This window comes from Crinia signifera, chromosome 1 (genome assembly GCF_055691185.1).
Source record: "Crinia signifera chromosome 1, ASM5569118v1, whole genome shotgun sequence".
Taxonomy (NCBI): Eukaryota; Metazoa; Chordata; class Amphibia; order Anura; family Myobatrachidae; genus Crinia; species Crinia signifera.
This window is the reverse complement of record NC_139217.1, coordinates 201949379-201977119: the sequence shown is the minus strand read 5'-3', so window position 1 is coordinate 201977119 and position 27741 is coordinate 201949379. Positions and strand designations below refer to the sequence as shown.

General features: G+C 41.6%; 1 protein-coding gene across 1 annotated transcript in view; it reads left to right on the top strand.

The window, feature by feature from the left end:
• RFX2 (regulatory factor X2) overlaps positions 1 to 24763 on the top strand; it is a 47860-nt gene extending 23097 nt beyond the window's left edge. Inside the window, exons 8-18 of the mRNA XM_083176338.1 lie at positions 4692 to 4902; positions 5015 to 5130; positions 5252 to 5370; positions 7437 to 7546; positions 7990 to 8141; positions 10898 to 10995; positions 11394 to 11543; positions 18659 to 18867; positions 21520 to 21673; positions 23256 to 23298; positions 23949 to 24763. Coding sequence (XP_083032464.1) covers positions 4692 to 4902; positions 5015 to 5130; positions 5252 to 5370; positions 7437 to 7546; positions 7990 to 8141; positions 10898 to 10995; positions 11394 to 11543; positions 18659 to 18867; positions 21520 to 21673; positions 23256 to 23298; positions 23949 to 24058 — 1472 coding nt within the window. The 3' untranslated portion in view covers positions 24059 to 24763. The remainder of the gene's footprint in view (positions 1 to 4691; positions 4903 to 5014; positions 5131 to 5251; positions 5371 to 7436; positions 7547 to 7989; positions 8142 to 10897; positions 10996 to 11393; positions 11544 to 18658; positions 18868 to 21519; positions 21674 to 23255; positions 23299 to 23948) is intronic.
• Positions 24764 to 27741: the final 2978 nt, after the last annotated feature.

Here is a 27741-nt window from a genome sequence, read left to right as displayed (position 1 = left end):
TATCGCCGTCACTATGGCCTGAACACACTGGGTGATGTGTACTTTAATTTCTAAACGATCTAGACAGTATGCTTAGAAATAGCCTTGAAATCGCCCCGTGTGTACTGCCTTTATTCCTTTCAGTGTGCTGCAGTCCTGCTGGATAGAATCAGAAGATAATTGGAGACCGTCCTCAAGTCTATGAATGTATTTACAGGGGCCTCGCTCTCATTTTTGTATCCACATAAGGTGAAACTCAAAAGTGGTCAGAATAGTTGTGAGTTGCTGACCTTCATTAAACACTTTTTAGTGGACATCCCTGTTTTTCTAGCTTTTATTGAAATGTAAGCAATTGCAGGCCAGTGTATTACCTGAAATGAGTTAAGCAGTAAACTGCTACAGACTTCTGAAAGTAATGAAGCCTTGAAAGTTGATGCAAACTGTACCTACAGTTGATGCAAAGTGGTACGCCACTTGTACGTTTCATTAAATACACAGGTCCTTTTTCTGTGTGAAAGGGTCGATCCGAATCTAAAACTCCGGGTTTCCGACTCTGCAAAAGACCAGGGTCAAATTTCCAGAGTTTAAGATCTGGGTTGACCCTTTCACACAGATGAAAACCCTGTGTAATAGAGCAAATCTCGGTCTAAATTTAAGACCCAGAGATTTGCTCTCCTGTGTAAAGGGGTGAGTCTGACAGCTGCGGCCGAATAACCCGGCTCTTCAAAAGCTGGGTAATTACTGGGTTATTTGGCAGCCACTGTCTGAAAGCAGTATTACTAAACCATTACTACCCTACAAACGTGTAGTTCGCTCCTTGAAAGAAATGAAGGAGTCTGAGTACAGTTTACTACACCACAGGTTCTTAACCTGTTCTCAGGATTCCAAATGGTTCATGTATTTCAGGTTTCTTCACAAATTCGAGAAAATTGTGGATAACAAGTTATCCACTGGTGTGGGGGGCGCAAGGGATATGGGTTGCTCTGCCAAGCTGCAGTGTAGGAAAAAGGGGGTAGTAAGTCCCCAACTGGAAAGAGGAAAAAACAGAGTACACTGCGCTAAGCACAATTAAATGACAATGAATAAAAATGTAATTGTATGACAATGAAAGATGATAATGATTACCAATAATGTGCCAATGGTAAGGTAAAAGTAGCACTTTTAATGAAAATCTTTAAAAAAAATGAATGAAGAAAAAAAAATAAAAAATAATAAAAATTCAAGTGATCTATTTAGAACCACCCATGCATCTTTAAAAATGTCAGTAAAAAATAAAAGAAACATGAACGATTTGGGGTAATGAGGACTACGTTTATTAAAGCTTCTAAAATGAAGAGTTGATGTTGCCCATAGCAACCAATCAGATTCTGTCTATCATTTTTTTAGGATGAAATAGAGAAATGTTAGGCAGTATCTCGTTTCTTTGGGCAACATCACCTCCTTTAAAGAAGAAGCTTTAGCGAATTTACCCCTTCGTATGAGAACCACTGTATAGACAATCAAAAGGCACTTGGAAACTAAAGCAATCTCTGATGGGAAGAGGTCTGGCAAAACTAAAGTCAAAAGGAATCTGTACACCAGTTTCTTCTAGTCAACAGTTAGGGCCCTCATCCGCTAGTGCGGTATGGCCATATTGCATGTAATTTTCCTCCGACTCAGATTTGAGGCGCGTTCCTCGGATCGGAGTCGCAGATTGTCATGGCTGATAGGAATATCCATCGGATAATGCATCAGATAATGCAGCCATGAATTGGAACTCATACGATGTATCCTATGTGGCCCAGCCACCTGAAGCTGGCAGGTATTGCATACGATACCTCACACTAGTGGATGGGGGCCAGTGGCAAACACAGGATTTTTAGAGGAGGGTTTCCAAGTGTAATCCAAAATATCCCATTGGAGAAACTAAACAAGTCTGTGGGAGTAGTAACCGCACCAGAAATTGGTCTTCTATACACTGGATACAGTATTGATATTAAACAGTACAGATGATCTATAGCATGGGTCCTCAAACTGCGGCCCTACAGATGTTATGAAACTACAAATCCTAGAATGCCTTGCCACAGTTTTGCTATAAGGGAGTGTTAAAACTGTGGCAAGGCATGCTGGGATTTGTAGTTTCACAACATTTGGAGAGCTGCAGTTTGAGGACCCATGATCTATAGTATAGGCTGTTTCAAACATTTTAATAAGATGATTGCGTTCAGGAAAAGGTTAAACATATAATAAATGCACAAACCTAAATAGAACCAGTACTGCATTTTCTAATCTCACAATTTCCCACTTCATGGTAAGGCTCTTGTCTCTTCCTCCTGGCAACTACTCTCTGGTCCATTGCAATGTTTAAGGACTCAGATCCACACGTACAGTAAATGTGGTAGAAGAAGCTGGTACACTGGGCATGTGCAGCAGCTCTGCTCTGTACCTTACACTGCATGATGTGGTGGCAGCTCTATTGATCATATTATATACCAGTGCTATTGTACAATTGAAGGCACTTGCCAAGAGGAAGGGTGTTTCCGGGCAACCAGGACACCCCACCCCCCCTGCGTTTGCCTATGGGGGCCTTTCGTATTACATGCAGCTCGCAGGACAACTGGTTGAAGATTTCAGTTGTGAAGATAAGACTAGTCAAGTGGCAGCAAAAATATTGTGAGGTTGATAGTTTGCTAGGTGTACTAATGAAACCTGAAAGGTGTTATGGCAGATAAATACATTTGACATTTTTGGTTCATCACCGGGGTTTTTAAGATTTTGACTAAGCCAAAATTGTGCCCTAATGTGGGACAAAAACTGTCAAACAGCATGATTGTCTAGGGCTCTTGGTGGATCGAGAGTACGAACCTTGCACACAGCGACTGGCACCCTTAACCAAAAGGGCTTCAATAGCATTTTGCAGCACCAGGCAATACCCTCTGGACTCCAACTAGTTGGTCAAAGTTTCATCCTAGTGCATGGTTATGGCCTGGTTTGTTGGGAACACCATAAACCAGTGTCTTACGTTCTCTGATCTGCCACATGCTATTTGATGGCACAAATGGATTCTGTCATTCAACGGGTGTCTTGGCAGTCCTAGAGATCGCAGGGTAGCCAGATCTCTTTATGTGCATTTTCCTAGTTACTTTGAACCATTTTTGTCCTGGGTCTATGGTGTCACCTAGTGGCCAACAATAAAACATTCTTTACCCTTTACAGATGTGTTAACATATATCTAGCCTCCTTGTGCATTAAACGCTGTTGTAGACAACTTTTTCCATTGCAGTGTCTTATTTGCATAGAATGCACAAGCAGCTACTGCTGATTGTAATATGCAGCATGCCTATATTCTGTGTGTAACCACTGCTGTATCTGCCTACAAAATACTATGTTACACTGTCTTCTGATTTGCGAATAAGATGCGGTTTGTTTTGGAAAAAGGTGCAATAGTCACGCAGTGCATGCGCATTGTGTAACACAACTTGTAGTGCACAGATAATAAAGTATGTGGACTCCTTTATAACTGGTTTGTTCAATAGTAAACTGTTATTCTTTAGCTCTCTAATGGGGAAAGATAAGTAGGGCTTGTATAAAATAAATAAATAAAAATGCCATGAGAATCATATGTTATCCTTCATTCTCTAGTTTAACTCCCATCCTTTTGATGGATGTTCATAACATTGCAAAATTCTGCAATTGAATATGATTGGTACCATGGAATTTAATAGGTACATAGAGCCTTAAGGTCATGGTGTCCTACTGGTAGTCACCCAAGGGACACAGTGATCTTATAAGTTCCGCTAATAAAATCCTTCAGAAAATGCAAATAAAATCCTTCAGAAAATGCAGAGTTTAAATGGCATGGAATTTAGTGGTCACCATTTCTGAAACTTTCAAGATATGTTTATTGTCATAAACTGCAACATGTTGCTGAGCATTTGATTCTCTAAGGTTTCTCTACCCCTCAATATTAGATTACTCCTATCCCCTCTCTTATATCCACTTCCTTGATCCAATGACCTAATTACTTTTTTTACATTGACAACGTTGCTAGGTTTGTGAGGACTTATATTGCCTTGGTAAAGGGTTTTTCAACCGCTTCCTTTCAGTTAGCTCACTTGCTTCTGTACTTGCATGAAAATATAGAAAATCTGGTGAGACTAAAGTCTACACTTCTGGGAATGCAGGCTTGGTTCTTTTATACATAATGACACTTGTTAAATGACAAGTATACTGAACAGATGGATATTCACCAACTGACACTTAAGACCATATACAATAGAGGGCTAATAATGACCATAAGTAAAAAGTATGGAGGTTCTTAAGTTTTGTTCTCTGATTTTTAATACTTGGTAATGGTGAGAAATGATAGCAACTGTTTCATTAAATTCTTTCCAACATTTTTGGGGCACAAAGTTTTCAATACAATTAGCAAAAAGTTGGAGGAAAACCCACTTTACTTTGTAGTTTCCAAAAACCCCTCTTGTAACACTCAAATACCTGTCCCACATAATTTAGCCTTTTTTTTATTTTTTTATTGAGCTTTCTGGAAAAATTTACCTGAAAACAGACCTGGTTATTCATTGGGACGGTGTTGACATTTTAGCTTAAACTATATCATTCCCCTACCTTTTCACCTGCTCAGGGAGGTGTGCATAAAGGTGAATTTTTGTTCTGGAAAAAACCAATGCGAGTTTGGAATTGCAAAAGTTATTTGAGTTGCCTCAAAAATGGCTAACGGGACCCAACTAGAACCTTATTTAATTTACGACCTAATATTGTGCAACCGAATTATAGCAAAACTTATTTATTTTTTGTATGTAACAGGGGTAATTCGAAATACCACTACTACGGCATCCGATTGAAACCGGATTCACCTTTAAACCGACTTCAAGAGGATACACAGTATATGGCAATGAGACAGCAGCCCATCCACCAGAAACAAAGGTTAGTGGGCTGTTCTTCCGCAGTTGTACAAACAGAGTGAGGTTTTCAGTCCGCATATTGAATGTACTTTCTGGGTGGTTTTATTCTTATTCACTGACTGTGGCTTGGCTAGGTACAGACCTACACAGAAGATGGATGGCATGGTAGACAACTCTATGAACAGCAGCCAGCACACCTCTCCAGAGCAGTCTGTTGCTGCCCAGAGCCAGCATCACCAGCAGTTCATAGGTAATGGGGGCAAATCTATTGCATCCTGGGTGCTTTTTCTCGCTTGTTACATAAATAAGGTATTGTGTTCCAGAAATTGGGTGGCATTAATGTTCTTTTTGTTCCTCCCCCTTCATTGTAGATATGTCTCACGTGTTCCCAGACTTCCCCATGCCAAATGTGAGCACGGTCATCTTACCAGATGGCATTACCATGACAGATATAAAGAATTTGCATCTTATGTACAGGCGGCACTGTGAGGTGAGGGCTACCACTTTTGTACACTGTACGGGCTGGGAGACATCAGTATGGGATTTGAGCTGGTTACAATGAAATCAATTGACATTTAAATGAAAAACAAATGGTACTTGTGTATTAGCAGGGCGCCCACTAAGTTATTTGCTTAGTGGGTTATTCTACGTAGTGAAATCTCATTGCACGCAGTTTTCGTGCCGTGCGATGCGATCTCACTAGTTAATTTATTCACTGCACCCTGGCCTAGGATCGCATGCGATTTAGCACAACACCCCCACTATCCACGTCACCTCGAAGCGTGGTGAGCTCAGCGAGGGGACGCGGTTACGTGTCCTCCCCAACTTTTTCATACCCCCACTATCCACGTCGGCATGGAGTTGAGTTTATAAAGTGTGGCGAGCCACCGAGCCCGAAGCGTGGCAAGCGGACACAGATTAATTTACATGTATTCCGCGTACCCTCGCGGGGCTCGCCACACTTCGGGCTCGGTGTCTCGCTGCGCTCGCCACACTTTATAAAGACAACTCCACGCTGACGTGGATAGTGGGGGTATGAAAAGGTTGGGAGGATGTGTAACCGTGGCCCCTCTCGGGGTGACGTGGATAGTGGGGGTGTGCATGGGTGGTTTTAAAATGAAGTACCATCACATCTCATCGCATGGGTGCTTATACAATGAAAAATCTTATCGCACCACAAATGGCATGCAATGCGATCCGCGGGCAGGGGTGCACTAAACATTAACTAAGAAAATTGCATCGCATTGCACAGCAAAATTGCATGCAATAGATTTTCCTACGGTGCCGTACGTATGTAAATTGTGCGCCCTGCAAATACACAAGAACCAAACAAATATATATAAAATATAAGTTCTTCACTATTTATAGAAGTTATAAACACTCTAAGATAATGGTTCCCAAACACTGTGCTTTGTACCCTGAGGGGCCTTGGGCACTTGCAGGAGAGCCTTGGGTTAGTGTCCCATGACCAATTCAAATCTATGGTCCATGTAATAGGCAAAAAAACAGTGCTTGTGGCTTTCAATCATTACATATGTGGACAAGTGAAGAAGTGCTGAATCCTGCACCTGACCATATAGTTAAACTTAAGCTGGGTACACACCTATAGATTTTTGTCCAATCTGGTAATGAATGAAAGCATATAAATTTCGATCATTTTACTCCCAAATGCTGGAAAATGGACAAAACTATTTGGACAAGTCTTTTAGATCAAATGAATTTGACAAATTTGTCTGACGACCATTGTCTGTTTTTCATTGTTTGGGAGCCAATGATAGATTGTTATTTTCTCCCATAGTTTGCCAGATATTTGTTCCTACGAGATAGATTGGACAGAAAACCCTTTTGATGTGTATCCAGCTTTCATCTAAATGTCTTAACTGTTCGGCCTAGGGGTGCTATGAAAACCATTCTACTCTATGGGTTATATGGTCATTTGGTCGACAAGCAGTAGATTGCCATGGATCTAGGTCGACATAGGTCATTAGGTCGACAGTCAAAAGGTCAACATGGGGCTTTTCAGTGTTTTTTTTGCGCTGGCAGGTGGTATTTCATGCCCTACCATCCACTAAGGCATGGTGGGAGAATAAAATAGTTTTCCGAGCGCATCGAGGCACCGTGCCCAAATCATAGCGAGCGATGTGAGGGGATGCAGTGCACTTCAAACTGTGTTGAAATTCGGGCAAAAAAACTGTGAAAAACCATGTTGACCTAGTGGTGTCTACCAACTTGCTGTAGACCAAACGATTTCAACCCCTCTATGGTAATGTGATTCATAAAAGTTTGGGAACCACTGCTCTAAGCTGTGTTCTTTCTATTTTATAAAGGGTGAATGTTCTTTACAATTGTAGTTTTTACAGTGACCAACTGCACCAAAGTCTTCATAATCTAAATATTGCAGTTGCTGTACCATTAATGTTAAACCTAAAATATACTTCCCGGTTTCATGCTCATCTGCACATCGAGACTGTTGGGTTAAAAATCCCCAGGATAGCACAGGTTTTGATTAAATTACTTACCAATATTTTATTCCATATTCTCTTCCTTTCTCTACAGGCAACAGTAGATGTGGTAATGAATCTGCAATTCCAGTATATTGAGAAGTTGTGGCAAGCATTTTGGAATTCTAAACCATCTTCTCCTGATGGTTCTACCACACTGAGCAGGTTAATTATAAATACATCTTCTAGTAAATATTTGGGAGTGTGAACAGAATAGCATGTGTAAGGGAGAACTTTGCCATGAAATGTTTTTGAGATCAAAAAGGTAGGCCTTTTTCTGGGCAATTTGATTCCAGCCTTCCCGGATTGTGGTGCCCACAATCACCAAAACATGCCACTTATTTTCTCCCTTCTTGAGGACTGTAGTTATGTATAATACTTTTGAAGTATATGCCTCTAAAACTGTATGGTACACACTGTAGATAATCTAGTTTATGGCGTTTTGCACCTGTAAACAGATGACTTGATGCAGAAGTCACAGCCCTTCCTTAAATGAGTAGGACAATATGGTTATGAACGTGCCTGTGTTGCTGCCTGTAACAGGACAATCTCATGCTCCAGTGATAAGTGTCAATGTAAGCAGTGACTGATGCTATCTCTTGTGACAGTGAGGAGGAGCAAGAAGCATTCATCCCGAAGGACAAGCTGATGGTTCTTTGTAAATATGAGCCCATTATGAGGTGGATGAGGGGCTGTGACCACATCCTATATCAAGCGTTGGTGGAAATTCTCATCCCAGATGTCTTGCGACCTGTTCCTAGTAAGTACCACATAATTCCATTTTTAATAGTCTGATTGGTTTTGTTTTTCTTTTTTTGAATCGGTTTGAAGTATGGCCATGTATGGCAGACTTTCTTCCTCCTTTTTAAAAAAATATGTTTTATATATATTTTTTTAATGTTTTATTCATCCCGTTTAATGGAAGTGGTATAGCCTGTACTAAATCATTACTCTTCCTTTTTTCAGTGTTTTTCTGAAGGGTGGACTTGCATTTTGTATTACAGATTTATTTAATTATAAGTAAGCCTAATGCTTAAATCAACTTATTCTCATTTATATTATGCTCTATCTCTGAGTGTACTTTGTATGTCTAATGCTGGTAGAGAATTTGAAGACTGTTTTGTCAGTCGCACAAAAATGAGTTAATTTTTATGTAAGGGTGGACCCTCCTTGTATGCTATCAACAATTTAATATTAATAAATGCGAGGGTGTGCTACCATAGACACGGAGAGGACATGTTTAATTGGACAGAAAAAGAGTGTCTTTTCTTGGTGCACCTGGAGAATAGTATTAGTAAAACATTACTTTTATTGAATTCATTTAAAATAGTTGCGAATATAAATAAAAAATAGACAAGACCTGAGACAACATATAGTGATTTTTAAAAAAGGATAAGAATCCTTCACCTAGTGGGACCCCACTGCCCACTATCCCCGTTATATTCCCCAGGGTTACATTGAAACACTGTATTCGGAATAGTAACAATCCTGTTTGATCCACGTTAAAAGAATTGGTAATATAACCATATCTTTTGCGCCACACAACAATCATTAAATATAACGGGGATAGTGGGCAGTGGGGTCCCACTAGGTGAAGGATTCTTATCCTTTTTTAAAAATCACTATATGTTGTCTCATGTCTTGTCTATTTTTTATTTATATTCGCAACTATTTTAAATGAATTCAATAAAAGTAATGTTTTACTAATACTCTTCTCCAGGTGCACCAAGAAAAGACACTCTTTTTCTGTCCAATTAAACATGTATGTCTAATGCCCCTTCCCCACTGCAGCTCTTAAACGGTATATTGACGTTTTTTCCCCACAATTTACCGTTTAAGGCTGCAGTGGGAAAGCGCCAGAGTTGAAATACCGGTTAAAGTTAACCGGTATTTCAACCCGTTTTAAAAGCCAGAGTCCTACACGTTTAAATACCGTTTTTAAGGCAGTGGGAATGCCTCTTAAACGGTATTTAAAAATCCCACACTAATTCCCCCTCCCCTGGTACCTTTCCTGGAAGGGTACCTGCACCGCACCCACCCCATCCCCTGGCACTTGCCGTGTGGGGGATCCGGGCAGCGGGGTCCGGCATCATGGCATGGGCACAGCACTTCAGGTCCCTCCCTGTGGCTGGTGATGGATGCAGGGCAGCGGGGTGGGGTCCATTTGGGATCCGGGCAGTTCCTGGGGCTGATGGTAACCAATAGTTCCCACTATGCGCATGTGTATTGAGCACCCTGCATATAAATTAGCCGCTCATCCCATATGCGCATATGTAATGAGCGGCTCATTTATATGCAGGGCGCTCAATACACATGCGCATAGTGGGAACTATTAGTTACCATCAGCCCCAGGGACTGCCCGGATCCCAAATGGACCCCACCTGCATCCCCACTGCCCTGCATCCATCACCAACCACAGGGAGGGACCTGAAGTGCTGTGCCCATGCCATGATGCCGGACCCCGCTGCCCGGATCCCCCACGCAGGTAAGTGCCAGGGGAGGGAGGGGGGTGCAGGGCAGGTACCAGGGGAGGGAGGGGGGTGCAGGGCAAGTACCAGGGGAGGGAGGGTGGGTCCAGGAAAGGTACCAGGGGAGGTTATGAAAGACAGGCGCTCTTTTTTTTAAACGGTTCACTGCGATGGGAATAGCACTTAAACGGTATTTAAAACGGCAATCTGCTGCAGTGGCAATCTGCTGCAGTGGGAATGCTAATACCGTTTTAAATACCGTTTAAAAATACCAGTACTTAAAACGGGTCTGCAGTGGGAAAGCAGCATTAATGTTTAGGCTAGCATAGCAATGTTTAACAGTATTAATATGATCAGCAGGATTTTTTAAAACATTATTGCAAAAAAAACAACAACTATTAAAACCTCTTAGCTTTTGGTTTTTCCAATTTTCCTGTTTCTGAAGCTATATTTTGTCACCTGATTTGGTAGTTTATCGAAAGGAGGCGCAACTGATCATATTAAACACAAGATGGTGCTATGGCATCCTAGAAAAACCATGACTTCTGGGGTTAATCAATGAGCAGTTGGCTTTAGTCTCTAGTGAGAATGATTGGTTGCTGTGAAGTGCTGCATTTTAACACCCTTTATGGTTAATTGTTCTTTATGCATTCAACAATTTCAGTCCATATGTTTATGGTACTATACTACAGGAAGCAATTCAGTATATCTTCCCCCTCCCAAATAACAAGATCTTAAGCCGCCTTGTAGGGTGTAGCATTACTATAAGTGTGATTGTTAGAACTGGACTTCTCTGCTTGTGTATTTTCTTTATTATAGGCTTAGCTTATTTACTGTACTGTAGATGTGTTCCAACCGCTCTTCAAATGGTTAAAATGATGTTACCTGTTAATGGCAATATACTGTTGCATTGTTTTGTGTCTTACTTCCATAATACTTAGAAACTTGTAATAGTAATCTTTAGGAGTAGATGAACCTTGTTAACGATGGTTTTTTGCATACATTGTACTGCTAATTATAGTTCTCCATCACTCTCACTCTCTATCAGGTACTCTTACACAGGCTATAAGAAATTTTGCAAAGAGTCTAGAGGGATGGTTGACCAATGCAATGAGTGACTTTCCCCAGCAGATTGTCCAGGCAAAGGTAAATTTAAATCCTTGGTTGTCTGCTCACAATGGTCTCTGTTTGCACATGCTGTAAATGGTGGGGAGATGGTGAAATAGAAGTGGCACGCTACACCAAATGTTACCTCAGTCCTCTCATCTCTCTAGAACCACCAGTTTCAGATAATTCAACACCTGTTTTACTGCTGATCAACTAAGTCCCTATGGGGCACATTTGTTTTTTGTCCCCTCCCCCATTCTTCTCCCATTTTTCTCCCATTTTTGGCCAAAATGCCCCTATAAATGTGTAGTACTTGGAGGGTGTAGTATGTGCCACATTAACATTGTAGGAACCTACCCAATCTGTCATTGAGTAATCTTTATTAACAAGGAGTGACTGTGTTGTTTCTTATATATTAACTTTAGTTCTGTTTGCAGGTTGGGGTTGTCAGTGCATTTGCCCAAACATTGCGCCGATACACATCTCTAAATCATTTGGCACAAGCAGCTCGGGCTGTCCTGCAAAATACATCACAGATTAATCAGATGCTTAGTGACCTTAATCGTGTGGACTTTGCCAATGTTCAGGTAAATAGGCAAAACATTACAGCCTGAAATACAGTGGTAAATGTCTGTGTTTAGTTTGAGCTATTAAAGTCGTTTTTTTTCGAGAAGATGTGAGGCGTGGTCACGGCGGCGTGCGTGAGTTGAGGGAGGTTCCTGCCCTCCGGCATCTCCATGCAGGAACGCTAACCCCCGAAACATCCCCTCCTTTCTAAAAACTACCCACCTAAGCTATCTACCCAACAAGCAGCGTTATGTGGATGTAAGTCCTTTAACAGATTGGAGCGGGCTCTGAGACGCTAGCCGATACCTGCGGTCTGTGTACCGGCCGGGAGGGTGACGCGGAGGCTCCCAAGCTTATCATCGCGAGAGTTCCGGGCGCAGTGAGGTGATACTACGCCGCGAGAGAAGCGAGTGTCCGGATTGAGGTGGCGCATTGGAGGTAACATGACGGGGTAAACCTGACGCTACAGGAGGCTCTGGTGCTTGCGGTAAAGCTGGCCGAGAACGAACTGGCAGTGGTGTTTGGTGAGCATAACACCTGACACAAGAGGCGGTTGTGTGTTGAATTATGTGCTATTGGGAACGCTGGTCTGTCTAGGCAAGGGGAGGTGCCGCGTGCAATAAGATACTGTGTTTGCCTGTATAAATCCACGCACACGCGGACGGCATCCGCAGGCTGGAGAAGGGGCCGTGGAAGCCAGGGGTGTATAGGAGTTGAGCTTGCTCTAAGATTTACTCAGTGGCAGTGAAGATAAGTTTTGGAACGCCCTATACTGCGAGTGGGCTGCAGCGTGGTCCCCTGCTGGTTAAACCAGAGAGTGCACGGTTGGTGTTGGAACCGCATTGCTCCTTTTGCTTTAGTCTGCCCTGATACCTTTTCTCCTCCTAATAACACCTGAAGCAAATCCTTTTCCTATTGGATTGATAAAAATAACTGCAGTTAATATCTCGCTCAGAACGGTCTGAGTGTGTGTGTGTGTGTGTGTGTGTGTGTGGTGAAGTTCCAAGGGCCGTTATTCCCTCCTGTGCCTAGCAGTACATCCCCCTGGATCGAGATGGGGAAAGCAAACCAGAACTCTGCGGCAGCCAAATTTGAAAAGTTTGCACGCTCCCAACCGCGCAATACCAGTAGCTCCAGGGAAACTACCCCGCTCAATACCCCCACAAAAGAGAATAGAGGGGCTGAGGCATTGAAGGAAGTCACCCTGCAGCAAGTACTAGATGCTGTTAATGCCAGCGAGGCCCGATTGTCAGTCCAAGTGGGCAAAGTTCAATCGGATATAACCCTGCTAAGGGAGGATGCCCAAAAGATCCGAACCAGGGTTACTGAAGTTGAAGCCAGGGTTTCGGATATTGAGGACACCCTTCCTCCACTACAAACCCAGGTCAAAATGTTGGAGAAAGCAGTTAAAGAGCTTCAAAGTAAAAGTATTGATTTGGAAGGGCGGATGCGCCGTAACAATATCAGAATTGTGGGCTTGGAGGAGAGAGTGGAAGGGTCCTCTCCAGAAAAGTTTGTGGAGGAATGGGTGAAGCAAAATCTGGGGTCTGAGATCCTTTCGCCCTATTTTGCAGTAGAGAGGGCGCACCGCGTCCCATCTAAACCACCGATTCCTGATGGGCAACCACGTACACTTATTGCAAAAATTCTTCATTTTCGTGACCGGGACAATATCCTGAGAAATGCTAGAAATAAAGGCGACTTGGTTCACAACGGGAATAAGATATCTATCTTCCCTGATTTCCCATTGGATGTACAAAGGGACAGAGCTCGGTTTCGTGATATAAAGGCAAGGTTAAGGGAGCTCAACATCAAGTACTCGATGCTCTATCCAACGAGGCTGAGAGTTGTCACGAATGATGAAACAAAGTTTTTTCTCAGTCCTGGCGAAGCCACGGAGTGGCTGGACAGACATCACCCTGCGGGGCGGCAGCTTTCTGTATAGGGGTCTTGGCCCTGTAGCCCCTCAGTAATTGTACTAGTGGTGACGGTCGGCTACTCACCCTTGGTGTTTGAATTCTGTGATCGGCTCGCATGAACTATGAAAGCTCTTACTATTCATAAACATCCTCAAATATGGTGTTTTAATTGTTGGCAGAAAGTTCTTTTTAATAGTGTTCTTCTTTAGATTTTTCTTCCATAACCCCTGTCTCTTATTGCTCTTCTTATTCTCCTTAAATCCTTCAGGGCCTAGTAATACTGCGATGGTTCTATTAGTAAGGTCTTCTTCCTTCAGCCCCTTGAATAGTGTGCTGGAAGTCGAAGCTTTCATGGGTCCATTAGGGTGTCCAGGGGGGGTCTCTTCTCTTCTAACTTTTCTAGGTTGCACTATGCTCTATTATTAATGTTTATGGTGGGCAACTACAAATGTTGGAGGAGGATCTTTGTGGGTAATGTCAATCCGGTTGAATCTAATGTGAGGGGTGCGGGGGGGTCTCTGGTGGGGTGTACGGAGGGCAGGCACGCCATTGGGTTAGTGACTTAGAGTAAGTTGCCTCAGGCGATTGGATAGGTTTTTTTGGGTTGTTTTTTGTTTGTTTTGTGTTTTTTTTTTTTTTTGTTGTATGGTAGCTGTATGGGGGGGGGGGGATGGGATTAGGTATACCTAACAGGGTAGGCTATACAGGGTGGGGGAAGGAGGGGGGTATGTGTTGTGTTTTTCGTGTTCTGTATACAAGTGCTTGCATTGATATTAAATATAGGTATGCTAGGCATTATATTTTAGGCTTGATGCTTGAGGGAATAACTCAGACCTGGGGAGAAATGAACTATCACCAGAAATATGATATCGATCCTAACGTGGAATGTTAGGGGGATAAGCGAGAGAATAAAGCGCTCCTTGGTACTAAGTCAATGTAGGTCTTTGAAGGCCGACATAATTTGTATGCAGGAGACTCACCTGGTTGGTGAGAAGGTGAAGGCGATTGATAGATCGTGGATAGGAGCGTCTTTTCACTCTTGTTTCTCCCCCCACTCCCGAGGGGTGTCTGTGTTAATAAGGAAAAATGTTAAGTTTGAAACGTTGTCCTCAAAAATCGATCCATATGGAAGATACGTGTTTGTGGAAGGTTGTGTAGACTCGACTAGAGTTTGTATCCTTGCTATATACATCCCTCCTCCTTTTTCGTTCGAAGTGTTGAGGCTTGCGGTCGAATTCATAATAGAAAGACCTGACAGTTGGGTAATATGCCTTGGAGATTTCAATGCTGTTATGAATTCTAGTCAAGATAGGTGGAGTCCTAAAGGGGGTTATAGTCAAACAAGCAGTAATTTTGCTAACTTCATACGGGAATTAGGATGGAGAGATGCCTGGAGGGAAAGATATCCAGCAGTTAAGCAATTTTCCTGCTATTCGGCAACATTTCATACTTTCTCGAGAATCGATATGATCCTGGTCTCTGAGAATGTGTTGAAGGCAATTGAGTATAAAGCACAAGGTATTTCTGATCATACCCCGATCATAATGCAGATAGATACTAGACAACAGCGTGGGTTCTCTTTTTGGAAAATACATCCGTCCTGGATTCCCCAACTGGATGGTTGGGATGAAATTGGAGGGTTGGTAGAAGAATTCTCTGGGTTTAATGAGGGAACGGCTCAATTTAATCTAGTATGGGACGCCTTGAAGGCCTACCTGAGGGGTAGTCTGATTAAAAAAGTTGCTGGGGTTAAAAAGAAAAACTGTGAAACAGCAACAGATCTGGAAAAACTAACATTAGATAATGAAAAAGTATATTTAGAGGAAAAGACTGAAGTTGCACGACAGGATTGGTTAGCTGCAAAACAAAGGTGGGTAGAGCATCTACAGGTTATGGTCAACCAGAAGTTGTTGAAACAATCCCATCAGTTCTACCTAAACAGCGACAGGGCGGGACGCTATATGGCCTATTTGGTTAAGGCTGACAAACCCTCTAATGTTATAGTAAAAATCACCTCCGAGTCAGGTCAAACATGTGTAACTCCAAGCGATATAACTCAAGCCTTCAGGGAGTTCTATCAACAAAACCCGAGGTAACATCGTGATGGATTCTTTGGTTAACTATCTTAAAGATATTAAACTTCCCACACTATCTGATGAGGAGAGGTGTGTATTAGACTCCCCCTTCACGTTAGAGGAGGTGAGGGAGGTGATTAATTCCTTGCCGACAAATAAGGCATCAGGAATCGATGGACTCCCAGGGGAACTCTACAAAGCCTTGGCAGGTACACTTTCCCCTATATTGTTACAGCTTTTCCAGAATATGGAAAAGGGAGGTGTCCTACCCAATTCCATGTCAGAAGCCATTATTACGTTAATCTTAAAAAATGGTAAGGATCCTTCCCGGGTGGATTCTTTTCGGCCGATCTCCCTGATGACGGTTGATGCCAAGATCTATGCTAAAATGTTGGCAAACAGGCTCAACAGGGTGATCGGCACTATAATCCACCCGGACCAGAATGGCTTTATGACGGGAAAGTCCACTGCTAATAATCTCCGTCGGGTCTATACATATCTGCAAATGGCAGATATGGTTGGTCATGAAGTGGGGGTAGCATCGTTCGATGCAAACAAGGCCTTTGATTGCGTAGAGTGGCCCTATTTAGAACAAGTTCTCTTAGCCTTCGGAATGAGTAGAAAATTTGTTGATAGAGTCTTTCTTTTATATAGCAATCCCACTGCTCGCATTTTAGTAAATGGCTTCGTTTCGGAGCCATTGTCATTATCTCGAGGCACACGACAGGGATGCCCACTATCCCCCCTCCTTTTTGCGGTGGCTATGGAACCGTTGGCCTGTAAATTAAGGCAAGGGATAGGGAGGGTGGGTATTGGCCATAATATTATATCCCTCTATGCCGATGACCTCTTAGTTGGAATGGCGGATTATGTTATAAAACTCCCTGAAATAATGGCGATTATTGGTGAATTTGGCCTTTACTCTGGCCTGCAAATCAATTATAATAAATCCCATTTATTAGTGCAGGGACCAGCTGGAAGAAGTGGGATGTTCACTAGCTTAGGAATTCCTATAGTGGAAAAAATCAAATATTTGGGGATTATGATCTCCAAAAACTCTTGTGATTATATAATAGATAATGTAGATCCACTCCTGGAGGAGATAAAAAACAAGTTTAAAAGTTGGCAAAGACTCCCACTTACTTTAATAGGGCGTGCCAATTTGGTTAAAATGTCTGCATTGCCTAAGCTGCTTTATATCTTTACGCATTCCCCTATTCATATCAGGGATTCTATTTTTAGAAGGCTTGATTCGATTGTCTCCACATTTATTTGGCGCAACAAGTCCCCTAGAATTAAATTGACTACACTGCGTAGACCGACTACTATGGGAGGGATAGCATTGCCGAATTTTAAACTCTATTATCAGGCGGCTCAATTGTGTCACCTTGTTGGGTGGGTTAGTAAAAATGAGTGCACTGATGATCTGTTAGAATTTATTGAAAAGGCTGTTCCTGGGCTAACTCCGTCTCAGGCCCTTCTGATGAGAAATGCTCCAAAATGTCTTCCCCCATTACTGAAACAAGCTAGGATCATTTGGAAAGAGGTTGAGAAAAAGCTCCAATTTGAGGGGTTAGACCCAGAATCCTATATTTTCCAGCTCCCCCAACTACAGAATCTGAAAACTCAACAGGGAAGTAGGATATGGGCACATTACGGGATTACTATGTTGGGTCAGATTTTTGACGGCAACAATTTAAAATCTTTCTCTCAGCTGCAGGGAGAATTTGGGCTTCCACAAGGAATGTTTTTCAGATTTTTACAGTTGAGAAGCGCTATTCAGTCTTTATCTCGCACTAGGCCCTTCCAAATTGTAGAATCCCCCGTGAAAGAATTCCTTGGGAAGCTATCTCGTGGTAAACGTCTGTCTAGATGTTATAAGTTCCTGTTGGACCTCGCTGTAACAGACAATCTGGAGGATTTAAGGGTTAAGTGGAATAAAGATATCCCTGAAGTTAATGAACTCAATTGGGCAAACGCCATGAAAGCCCTAGTCATGGCTACTAAGTCACTTAGGATCCGACAAATCCAGTTGAATATTCTTCACAGGATATATTATACACCAGATAGAATTAGCAAGTTCTCGGACGGACTTGGTAATAAGTGTCCTAAATGTAAAATAACGGGGGGTAATTTCTGGCATTTGATTTGGGATTGCCAGGCCTTACAATACTTCTGGCAGGGAGTGGAGCGAACTCTATGTGATCTCGGAATACCAAGAGCATGTATTCTTCCTAAAGCACTTCTGTTGGGTATCTGGCCTACTAACGCATTGAACCAAGAGGATAGATGTTTAGCAATTAATCTATGCGCTATTGCTAAAGCAGTAATTGCTAAATCCTGGATGTCGCAAAAGGGACCTGATATCCAGGTATGGTATAGCATGGTTAATAATATGATCGAGCATGAGAAATATATCTATATCACGGGTAATGCGGTGAAGAAATTTTATGGGATATGGGGGAAATGGATTAGCTCTCAGTATAGTACAATATTGTAATTTTGTAGGTACTTCTTAGGAATTAGATTTAAAAATGAAATTTACTTGCACTTGACACTACTGCAATGCGTTATAGTATTGTATTTCGTAATTTATTAACTTACCACATAATATCTTGTATGTTTTAGTTGTGATATTTAATTTTGTATTTTTATTTTTTTAATCGATATGCACTTTATTATAATATCCTGGTTGCTTGTGATTTGTTATTCAGTTTTCTATATTTATTTATTAATTTGAAATACACTGTTCACCAAGATAAGCACTTGGTTAAGTAGTGGAAATTTGAAATTTAGTTATGTATCATGCTCGGTCATAGATGCCTTAGCGCTAGCTATCGCAGAAAAAGGATCAATCATGTGAGAGAATTTGGTATCCTTTCATTCCCTATGGAGATATCTAGGAGTCGATGAGTTAGTACGATCTTATTGGGAACTAGCATGCTGGCCTTCATATCAGATTTTGCACTGTAAGCACTTGAATCATATGTCTGTATATGTTTGTATATGTATTGAGTATTGTTTTTGTATGTAATGTTTGTCCATGGGTTGTTTTGAAAATTTAATAAAGAATTAAACAGTAAAAAAAAGTCGTTTTTTTTTCTTTTCACATGTTTGATCCTGTTTGTTTATGGTCCCTAGGAGCAAGCATCCTGGGTATGTCAGTGCGAGGAAGGCATGGTCCAAAAACTGGAGCAAGACTTCAAGCTAACTCTTCAGCAGCAGAGCTCATTAGACCAGTGGGCAAATTGGTTGGATAATGTGGTCACCCAAGTCCTGAAGCCACATGAAGGGAGCCCTAGCTTTCCAAAGGCTGCCAGGCAGTTCCTGCTTAAGTGGTCCTTCTACAGGTGAGAAGAGCCTATTTGCTGTACATGCTTATAGTATATTGCATTACATTTATGCAGAACACTTTTTTTTTCTTTTTTCTTTAAATTTAAAACTTTCTTCTACCTAATAAAACCTTTGATTAATTAGGGTTGTGTTTTTCTTTAATTTTCAGCAAATTGTATCTATTGTTAATCTAATTCAGGGTTTCTCAAACTTGATCCTAAAGGTGCATACACACTGCAATTTTTTTGACCAATTTCATTGAAAGACATTTCCCTTGAACCCCAGTGTCCTGGACGAAAGAGGTTGATGAAAGATATTGACGAACAACGAAAGATCTAGCTACAGTTTATAGGCTCTTTTTGAAAGCTATCCAAATTGAGCTGCATGCACAGTTGACTAACAATCTTGATGAACAACTGGCGGGTATGCACATAATCATTCATCTGTCACAAACGCACTGAAAGATATTTTGACCAATTTCGTTCAGAATGGCCGAAATGAAAGAAATTGGTCAAAAAAGTTGGTAAAAAAAATTGTAGAGTGTGCGTACCCGGCAGGTGGAGCTAATTATTTCACTTGTAATTCTGTGAGGAGACCTGCAAAACATGCACTGTCTGGGGTCCTGAGGACTGGATTTGAGAACCTGTGATCTGATTTTAAGAATGATCTAAAAAAAGATAAAAGAAAAAGCAAGTTTTGCATACAGTATATTTCCTACAATTACATTTTATTTAGATATAGATCCTGGGAAGTAGTGGGAGTAGGTGTAAAAAAAGGGTCATTTGAGTATCCACAAGAGTAGAGTTCTTTCTACAGAACTGCTTTGCCTTAATTACTTAAAAAGATTATATTAAACTCTTCAACATACACAGCACCACTACATCATTCAGGGCAACAGGATGCTGGGAGCAGCCTAACGAGCTGCCGCTCTTGTGCCTCATTCTGATGCTTATGACTTCCTTGGAGAAGCCCTGCTCCTTTCAGTGCAGTACCTCTGGTGTTAGGGAGGCAGGTTAGGTGTAGCAGCCCTTCACTGGGAACATTTGTGGCTTTATGTGATTTGCCTCCACTACCATAGTTTACTGTAGGTTATTGTATGTTCTGGCATCAGTCCTCCTCCTGGCAATCACCAAACATGTCCATCTGATCTGAAAACGGTAACTCGTGCTTTATCCCTACTCCATAACGCTCACTGCTATTGGTTCACTGTTTTGGCACTAGTTACACCATCTTAAGTTCTGCGCTGCATTTGCCTCCCTATGAAGTCTTCTAGTCGTAACTGGCACAATAGTAGCCATTTGGAACATGTGTGCAGTGGTATGCATGGGATTTCCCCCATTCTTCTGCAGCTCCCTGGTTCGCACTCTCTATTCCTTGGATAGCAATTTTGCATGTCTTCCAGGTTGAGGTGCATTACTGCAGTGACTGTTCTTCCACCCATTAATGGGCAGAAACAGTGGATTCAAAGATGTTCCTAACATCTGTAATGCATTTCACTCTTATGCTTTCTTTTGAAGCAGCCATTGGCTGCTTAGTGAAAGCCATCTTATTAACAAAAGATCTAATCCGTAAGCCTCCACCTGTTTTTATACCTCTTCACGAACAGGTCTACATGTCTACTGCCTCTTGTGGAACTTCAGAGAATGAGGCAGTTCAGCTGTGATAATGTCCCTGGGAATTTCAACTCATTTTAAAATGTTGCCTCCAGTACAAATGTTTCCACTGATTTTGCTAGATGGATCCAGACTGGCCAAGAACATGTGGCACATGAACAGTCTCAAGATCACAGCAGCCTGTTCATGGTGTTGTCTAAGGCATAGCCTTTTCAGATTTGTCAGATTGGTGAATCTGGCATTATGATTCTTATGGCAAAGGGATTTTCAGACCAACGCATTGCACCCCAATGCGTTGGTCTGAAAATCCCTTTGCCACAGGTGCTACATCCCTAGGAAGCCCATTGTTTTAAGTGGATGTATCCCTTAAATAGAAAATGTTTTTTCCTCACACTTCCACAGTGTAAAAGGTTTCAGAGAAAGCAGGCTTTGTTTTGCAGATTTTCATGTCTAGTTTGGCCACCACAATGCCTAATAGATTTATTTGTATTAATGGCTTTTTGCATTGTCCTACTTCAAAGAACCATTGTAAATAGGACTTTTATGTGATTGGTACATTTTGATGGCACGCCCTTTATTAGGTTAGGTTTATTAGGTTGGTCACTGTCTGAGAAGCTTTGGGAATGGTTTTGTGCATAGATTTGCAATGCTTTTGAGAGAAGGTGCTTCCTCTGAGCATAGACCCCTGTGATACCAAAGTCTCATAATTGGCATCAGAGTCCCCAGTGGATGTAATTGAATGTTGGAGAATAAGTGGTTGTGGCTGGCTTTTCTTTTATCCATTTCTTCTTTATTCCTCCTGTGAATTTTCCTTAGGATGGGGGCACCATATAGAAGTGGCAGGAGTTGTATGGACTCCTGGAAGTGTCCGATGTATTTAGCAAACAGGATTTAACACAAGTATTAAAAAAAACAAAAAAAACTTTATTTGTATTTCCTGCTTTATCAGTACTTTATCAGCCATGCTAAATGGAAATCTATCTGCTCCACAATTTATTTTTTATTATGATTCTTAAGTATTATATATTTTTAAAGCTTAATCTCTTTCTTCCACAGTTCTATGGTTATTCGAGACCTTACCCTTCGCAGTGCTGCCAGTTTTGGCTCTTTTCACCTCATCCGGTTACTATATGATGAATATATGTTCTATTTGGTAGAACACAGAGTGGCCCAAGCAACTGGAGAAACCCCTATTGCAGTGATGGGAGAGGTAAGCTTAAGGGTACCATCCAGAGCCTTTCCTACAAGAGTATTTAATATCTCCAAATAAATCTTTCCTATGTAAATTGATACATTTTTCAGATCATTTCGTGATTGGAGTAGGTGTAGAGATTTTAATGAAGCGATTTTGTGTCTTGGATCTACCTTTGTTCATTTTTAATGTTAAACCTCTCTACCAGATTTTACTACAGAGGGGAAAATGGCTAGCCCCCGGTTTGGACCCAAACTTGACATTGAATGCCCATGACTTGTGGTAAAGATAGACTGAGCGGTAGATTAGGAAAAAACAGTAGGCCAAAGTTTTTTGTGCGGAAAGCTGCCCAGAAGTAGTAATAGGTTGGACTCTTGATTCATAATTCTATTGATGCAGTGTGGAGAGTAGGTATACACATTAAAATGCAGTGGGCATGCCATCCTAAAGTGTGGGGTTTTTTTTTTTTTTGGTACTCTTGTATTATCATGGCGGCAGTTACGTAGTCAGCGTCGTGTTCCCGCAGCCAGTGTAGTCAGTATGTTCATGGCTAGCCGGCGCTTATGTAGTTAGCGTAGTCAGTCAGCGTTGCATCAGCGCTTATTACATTGTGTGGAAACCATTGACCATTTTTAACCTGCCTGACATGACGGGTGTGAATGTGTTCCTGAAACACCCCCACTATCCACGTCCGCCCGATGCATGGTGAGCCCCGCGAGGGGACCTACCGACCTGTTCATACCCCCACTATCCACGTCGGTGTGGAGTTGAATTTATCAAGTGTGGTGAGCCACCGAGCCTGAAGCGTGGCGAGCGGACGCATATTACTTGACGTGTATTCCGCGTCCCCTCGCGGGGCGCACTGGGCTCGCTGCGTTCGCCACACTTTATGAAACAAAGTCCACGCTGGCATGGATAGTGGGGGTATGAACAGGTCGGGAGGATGCGTACCACGGGGCTCGCCATGCTTCGTGCTGGCGTGGATAGTGGGGGTTTAAAATGGAAGCATTTGCCAGTATGTAACACAGGGCTGCCACAGGGACACTACGCTAGGCTGCCGTTGGGCTATGCTGACAGCGTAGTGTAAGGTGGCGCCGTGATAATACAAAAGTGCTTTTTTTTTTTTTTTTTTTTTTTTAGGTGGGATTGCTTATCTTGTTCACAATGTGTTTTCAATTTAATAATTATTGTATCTCGCTCTGTTCAAATCTTGAAACATTTTTGGGGGGTATTCAATGCTGACTGATATTTCCAATACTTGGCAAGAAGGGCCAGAACCTATTGAATCCCTGCAGGGACTTGCAGCTTCAGCTTTTCAAAGAGCTGAATCTGCAGCAGCATTTGCGGAAACTGATGCTAAATTTGCGAATTAGCAGCAGTTTCCGTCCAAAAAGATGTAGAATCACAAAAAAGTTGAATACATCAAATGTGAATTCTATCTATTCTATGCGAAAATGGCAGATATATCCAAGCACTGGGAATATCCTCCAGGATTGAATGCCTCCCTTTGCTAATGTGACCACTAGATAATTACAGTTACTAAAACTATTTAAAACACCCAGAAATTGAATGTATGTTTTGTGTTTTTTCCTCTTTTTAGTTCAGTGACTTGTCCTCAATGTCCCCTGTACTAATGGATAAAGGTGAGTTCTGTACTCTGCAATCGCATCTTTCTAGAGCCCCTCGTGGTGTTGTGTAGCTGTCACTTTATCTAATGTTGGATAGCATAAAGGTCCGTTTTTGTTTGAACCTTTTCACGATTTTCTATCATTACTTGGTGTACATAGAAGTTTCAGAACTATCAAAATTACTTTGATTAAAATGCCACGGTTTTCCTTAAACAATTCAATTTTTGTAAAACCCCTTAGAAATGTTTTATGGATAATTTTATGAAAATGAAGACATTTTTAGGTTCCAAACGCATTATTTTAAGGTTGTGCCTATTGTGCGCATTCTGCAAATTTTATCATATTGAACATTGCACCTGACCAAGGGCTAAAGAGAACAATTTTTTGTTAGACTTCAAGCAAAAATGTCTTGTGCAAAGTAGTATGTGTGAACTTGTGGCCTTGTACCCCATAAGAGCTTCCTCACTTTTATCACAATCTAAATATTTTTGCTAACTGTAATCCTAATTCAGATACTACACTTTTACATTTATACATAACGCATATACAATTTTTCCCTCAAACAAAAAGCATGGTTTTGCATCATTGACAGTATTTTTGTTGCCAGTTTTTTTTTCTTTTTGTTTGTTATTTATAATCGTTAAAGCATTTCCCCCTCCCCACAGATGACATCAGTGAGCTGGGAAGCGACACAGATGGAGATCTTCGTGTCTCTGGTGAACCTCAAGTCAAGAGAGAGCGTCTGGATATTAACAGCTCCATGCAGGAAATGTAGAGAACACAAGTTATCTGCGCCTTATTGCTCCCTGAGATGGGGTCTCCTAACTTCTGAGTCTGTCTGCCTTCATCCAAGAACTTGATGAAACCAGTGCCTGCATGCCACATTTTAGAAGTTTTATGTTTTTAGCATTTTTCTATTTTTGGAAGAGTTTACCTATATTCCCAACATTCAATGTTCCACTTTTGAATAAAGGAAAACCACACAGGGCAAATGTGACATCAATGCAAACCTGACAATCTCACTGCAGCCATATGTGCCACCTTCTCACGCATCCTTTATATTAAGTTCATTTTAAAATCAAATCTTTTGAGCTAGGAATATGGAGAAAGACACAACTTTTTTTTTTTTTTTTATAATAAGTTAGAGACTTCTAAAAGACTTATAGATTGTGGCCGAAGCTTTCACGTTTCACAATATAACTTCTGCAAGGTACACACTGTGGCTATGTTACCTCAAAATATATAAAAAGAAATGTGTATATATATCTATATCTTCTATAATATCCTCGAAATGGGCTGCTTTTGTTTGCCAAATCACATTGCATTAGACAACAAAAGGAAGTGAGTACCTACACAGAATGCCCACACGTGGGTAACACAAAGGGCAAATCTTGTTCCTCTGTAGTAAGAGATTGTGGAGTGTATGCAGACAATGACCGATTTCTCTTAATACTGTTCATAAAACTAAATTGAGGATGAACTTTGGTTTGTTTCCATGTTTGCTTATTAACTTTTGATAATATGATGTACTTTTTGGCTTGTTGCCAGTTTAATGGTTAGGTAATGAATACATGTTATAGGCTCATTTTACAGTGTGTCAGATGTACACTTATGACTGTTCTGTCTTAAGTTTAGATACCAAAGCATCGCATAGGCAAAGCCTATCTTTGAGATATGGTAGTGCTCTGAATTTGAGGTAGGCCCTTTTTTGCCTTGGCTCTGGTGCCTTCAGAATCCAGCCATGGATTTATCTATTTTATTTTTTATTTCCTCTTCATGTTTGGACTGATGGAAAAAATCCCTTGACCAAGTATCTGTAACGCGATATAAATTTTGTATTGGTCTGTTGCAACACCTCTAGTCTGGCTCCAGCATCAACTTCCCTTTGGCATTAAAGAACCAAGAGTTTTAGCAATTCAGTGCCTTAGTATATATAAACCTGCCTCGCCACAATTCCCCTTTCCTTCTATGTTCATGCTTTCATATATGTATATATATATGTATGTTTTGACCATTTTGGTTCCACAGCACTGCTGGCTCATTTAAACCTAAACCAACTTACAATACCAATTTTATTAAATGTAAAAGTGTCCATTGACCTGATGAATAAAGCAGGCATCATGTGATAGTCAAAGTTGCACAATGTTCAGTAGTTTGACTAGTAAGAGTGTAACTGAGTGATTAATAAATTGTCAATAGTATATGGCAGAAATTGGTAGAAGTGTATCACTTACTGTATCTGAAATGTACAATAATTTGCACAAAATACTGAACTGAAATTCATATGCTTTGAAAGTTCAAAATGGCTTCTTTTCCTTTTTTAAAATGGAAAAGCAAACTGGGACTTCTGTTAACCATAGCATGGTTCCTAAAATAGCACTGTTGGATTTATGTGCTCTGAATGTGTGAACTTGTGGCCTTGTACCCCATCCCTTGGTACTGTGTAGTTGCCTTTCCAGTTGACCCTTTCAAGCCTGGGAATTTCAGAAGCTATTTTAAGACCATAACTGTTCAGAAAACAATATATATTTACAGTAAATGTGTATTAACTTGTAATGTGATTTTAAATACTTTATTCTGGTGGTAATAGTTTCCATGTGATATATATATATAAATCTGTCTTAAAGGTATGTTTTGTGAAGTGCCATATGGCTGGCTGAGTGTATCAAATAGTATTGTTTAGGTTTTTTTTCTGTTAAGAGGTCTGGATATTTGTGACAAGCTGGTGCAATTTTTTTAAATAGATTTTTTTTTTTATTATTATTATTAGATATTGGTCATTGATTTCTTGAACTTCAATTTGGATCATTTTATCTTTTTAAATGGTTTCAAATAAAAAAAACAAAGGGTTTGATTAAGAACTGTACAGTAACTTGTTCTAAAGTTATATATATATTTTTTTCTCCTTCATACTTCATGGCAGCCATTACATTGGGTTCATCCCTCTCTCCTCTCCAATTAGACAGGTAGTTTTTTCCCCTTAGGATCCAGCCCCTTCCTCTATATAATCTGGCACCTCCCTTCAGACCGTAGTCTTTTTCCTGTCTCCTTCTGTCTGTGACAGGTAGTCAGTTAGAGTTTAGTTTGTTATTTTTTTATATACCCGGTAGGCTGGTTGTGCGACCGGAGACCTGGGCGGGCAGGCTGGCGGTGCCTAAGCCTAAAATATGTCCGTGGGCCGGCGGCAAGGACATTATAGAACCCACAGCGTCCCTCCCTGCATACTGCATGTATGTATCACCTGTCTGCCGGCTCCTGCGTGGTCCCAGCGTTCGGATGCAGGCTCCGGCTTCCTGCGCTGGTTAGCGCTGAGTCTCCCCGGCAGTCAGGACGGCGTCAGTGGCGAGCGCGTCACTTCCGACGGATGCACGCGGCGTGCGGGTCACGGCCGCGTGCGTTCCAGCTAGGCGGAAGTGCACGCCGGGTTGGCGCCAGCAGCAGAGAGGGGGACGCCGGCTGCTGCTGCGGCAGCGTGTATTAAAAGGCGCCTGGTCGGTGTTACAGGCGCAAGGCTGGTCGGCTGCAGGAGCGCTTTTTTGGAAACAAGCCAGGTTATTGCCATGGAGGATGCCTCTCAGAAGGGGGTTACACCGCCGCCCAGGTAAGTCCTCTCAATGAGGACACGCTGTTTTAGCATGCCATATTGCAGTCAGGTAGTTAGTATCTTTCTTTCTTGTCTTGTAGTGTGCCTTCAGTGCCCAGAAAGAAAGTGGCTAAGACCAAGAATACTAAAATCTGTCCAGGATGTGATAGAGCCTTTGTGGGAGAGACAGTACTATGTTTAGAGTGTCTGACAAAAAAGGATGTTGGTATGAATATATCTGCCCAGTTGGCTGAAATGAGAGACTGGATGAAGAAAAACTTTATTTCCAAAGAAGAGTACGCAGGGAATAAGAGGTCCAGGTCCCAGACTAGCCTTGATAAAGATGATGGTGATGTGTCAGTACATGATGATGCGGACAAGGAGGAGTCTGGGGGCTCATCAGCTGAGTCAGGCGAAGTTTTGGAGGACGAGCGTCTATTTAATGTGGAGTTGGTAGAAGCAGTGCTTAAAAATCTCTACAGGACACTTAACTATAAGCAGCCTGCAAAATCCGAGTTTGACGCATTGTTTGAGGATCGTTCTAAAAAAGGGAGATCTTTTCCGGTGCATAAGGTTGTGAAGGATATCCTGGCTAAAGAGTGGCAGGGTGTCGACAAGAGAGTGGGGTCGACTAAGAGAATTCAAAAGATGTTTCCCATTGAGGATGAAGAGTTCATTAAGTGGTGTAATATACCTAAAGTCGACGCAGCAGTGTCAGAAGTGACGACTCGTACTACCATTCCTCTTGAGGATGGGGCGTCACTGAAAGACGCTATGGATAAAAAAATGGAGAGCGCTCTAAAGAGACTACATATCTCTGCCTCAGTCTCGTTAAAATCGGGTGTGGCTATGGCCTCCCTGTCTCGGGCACTCAG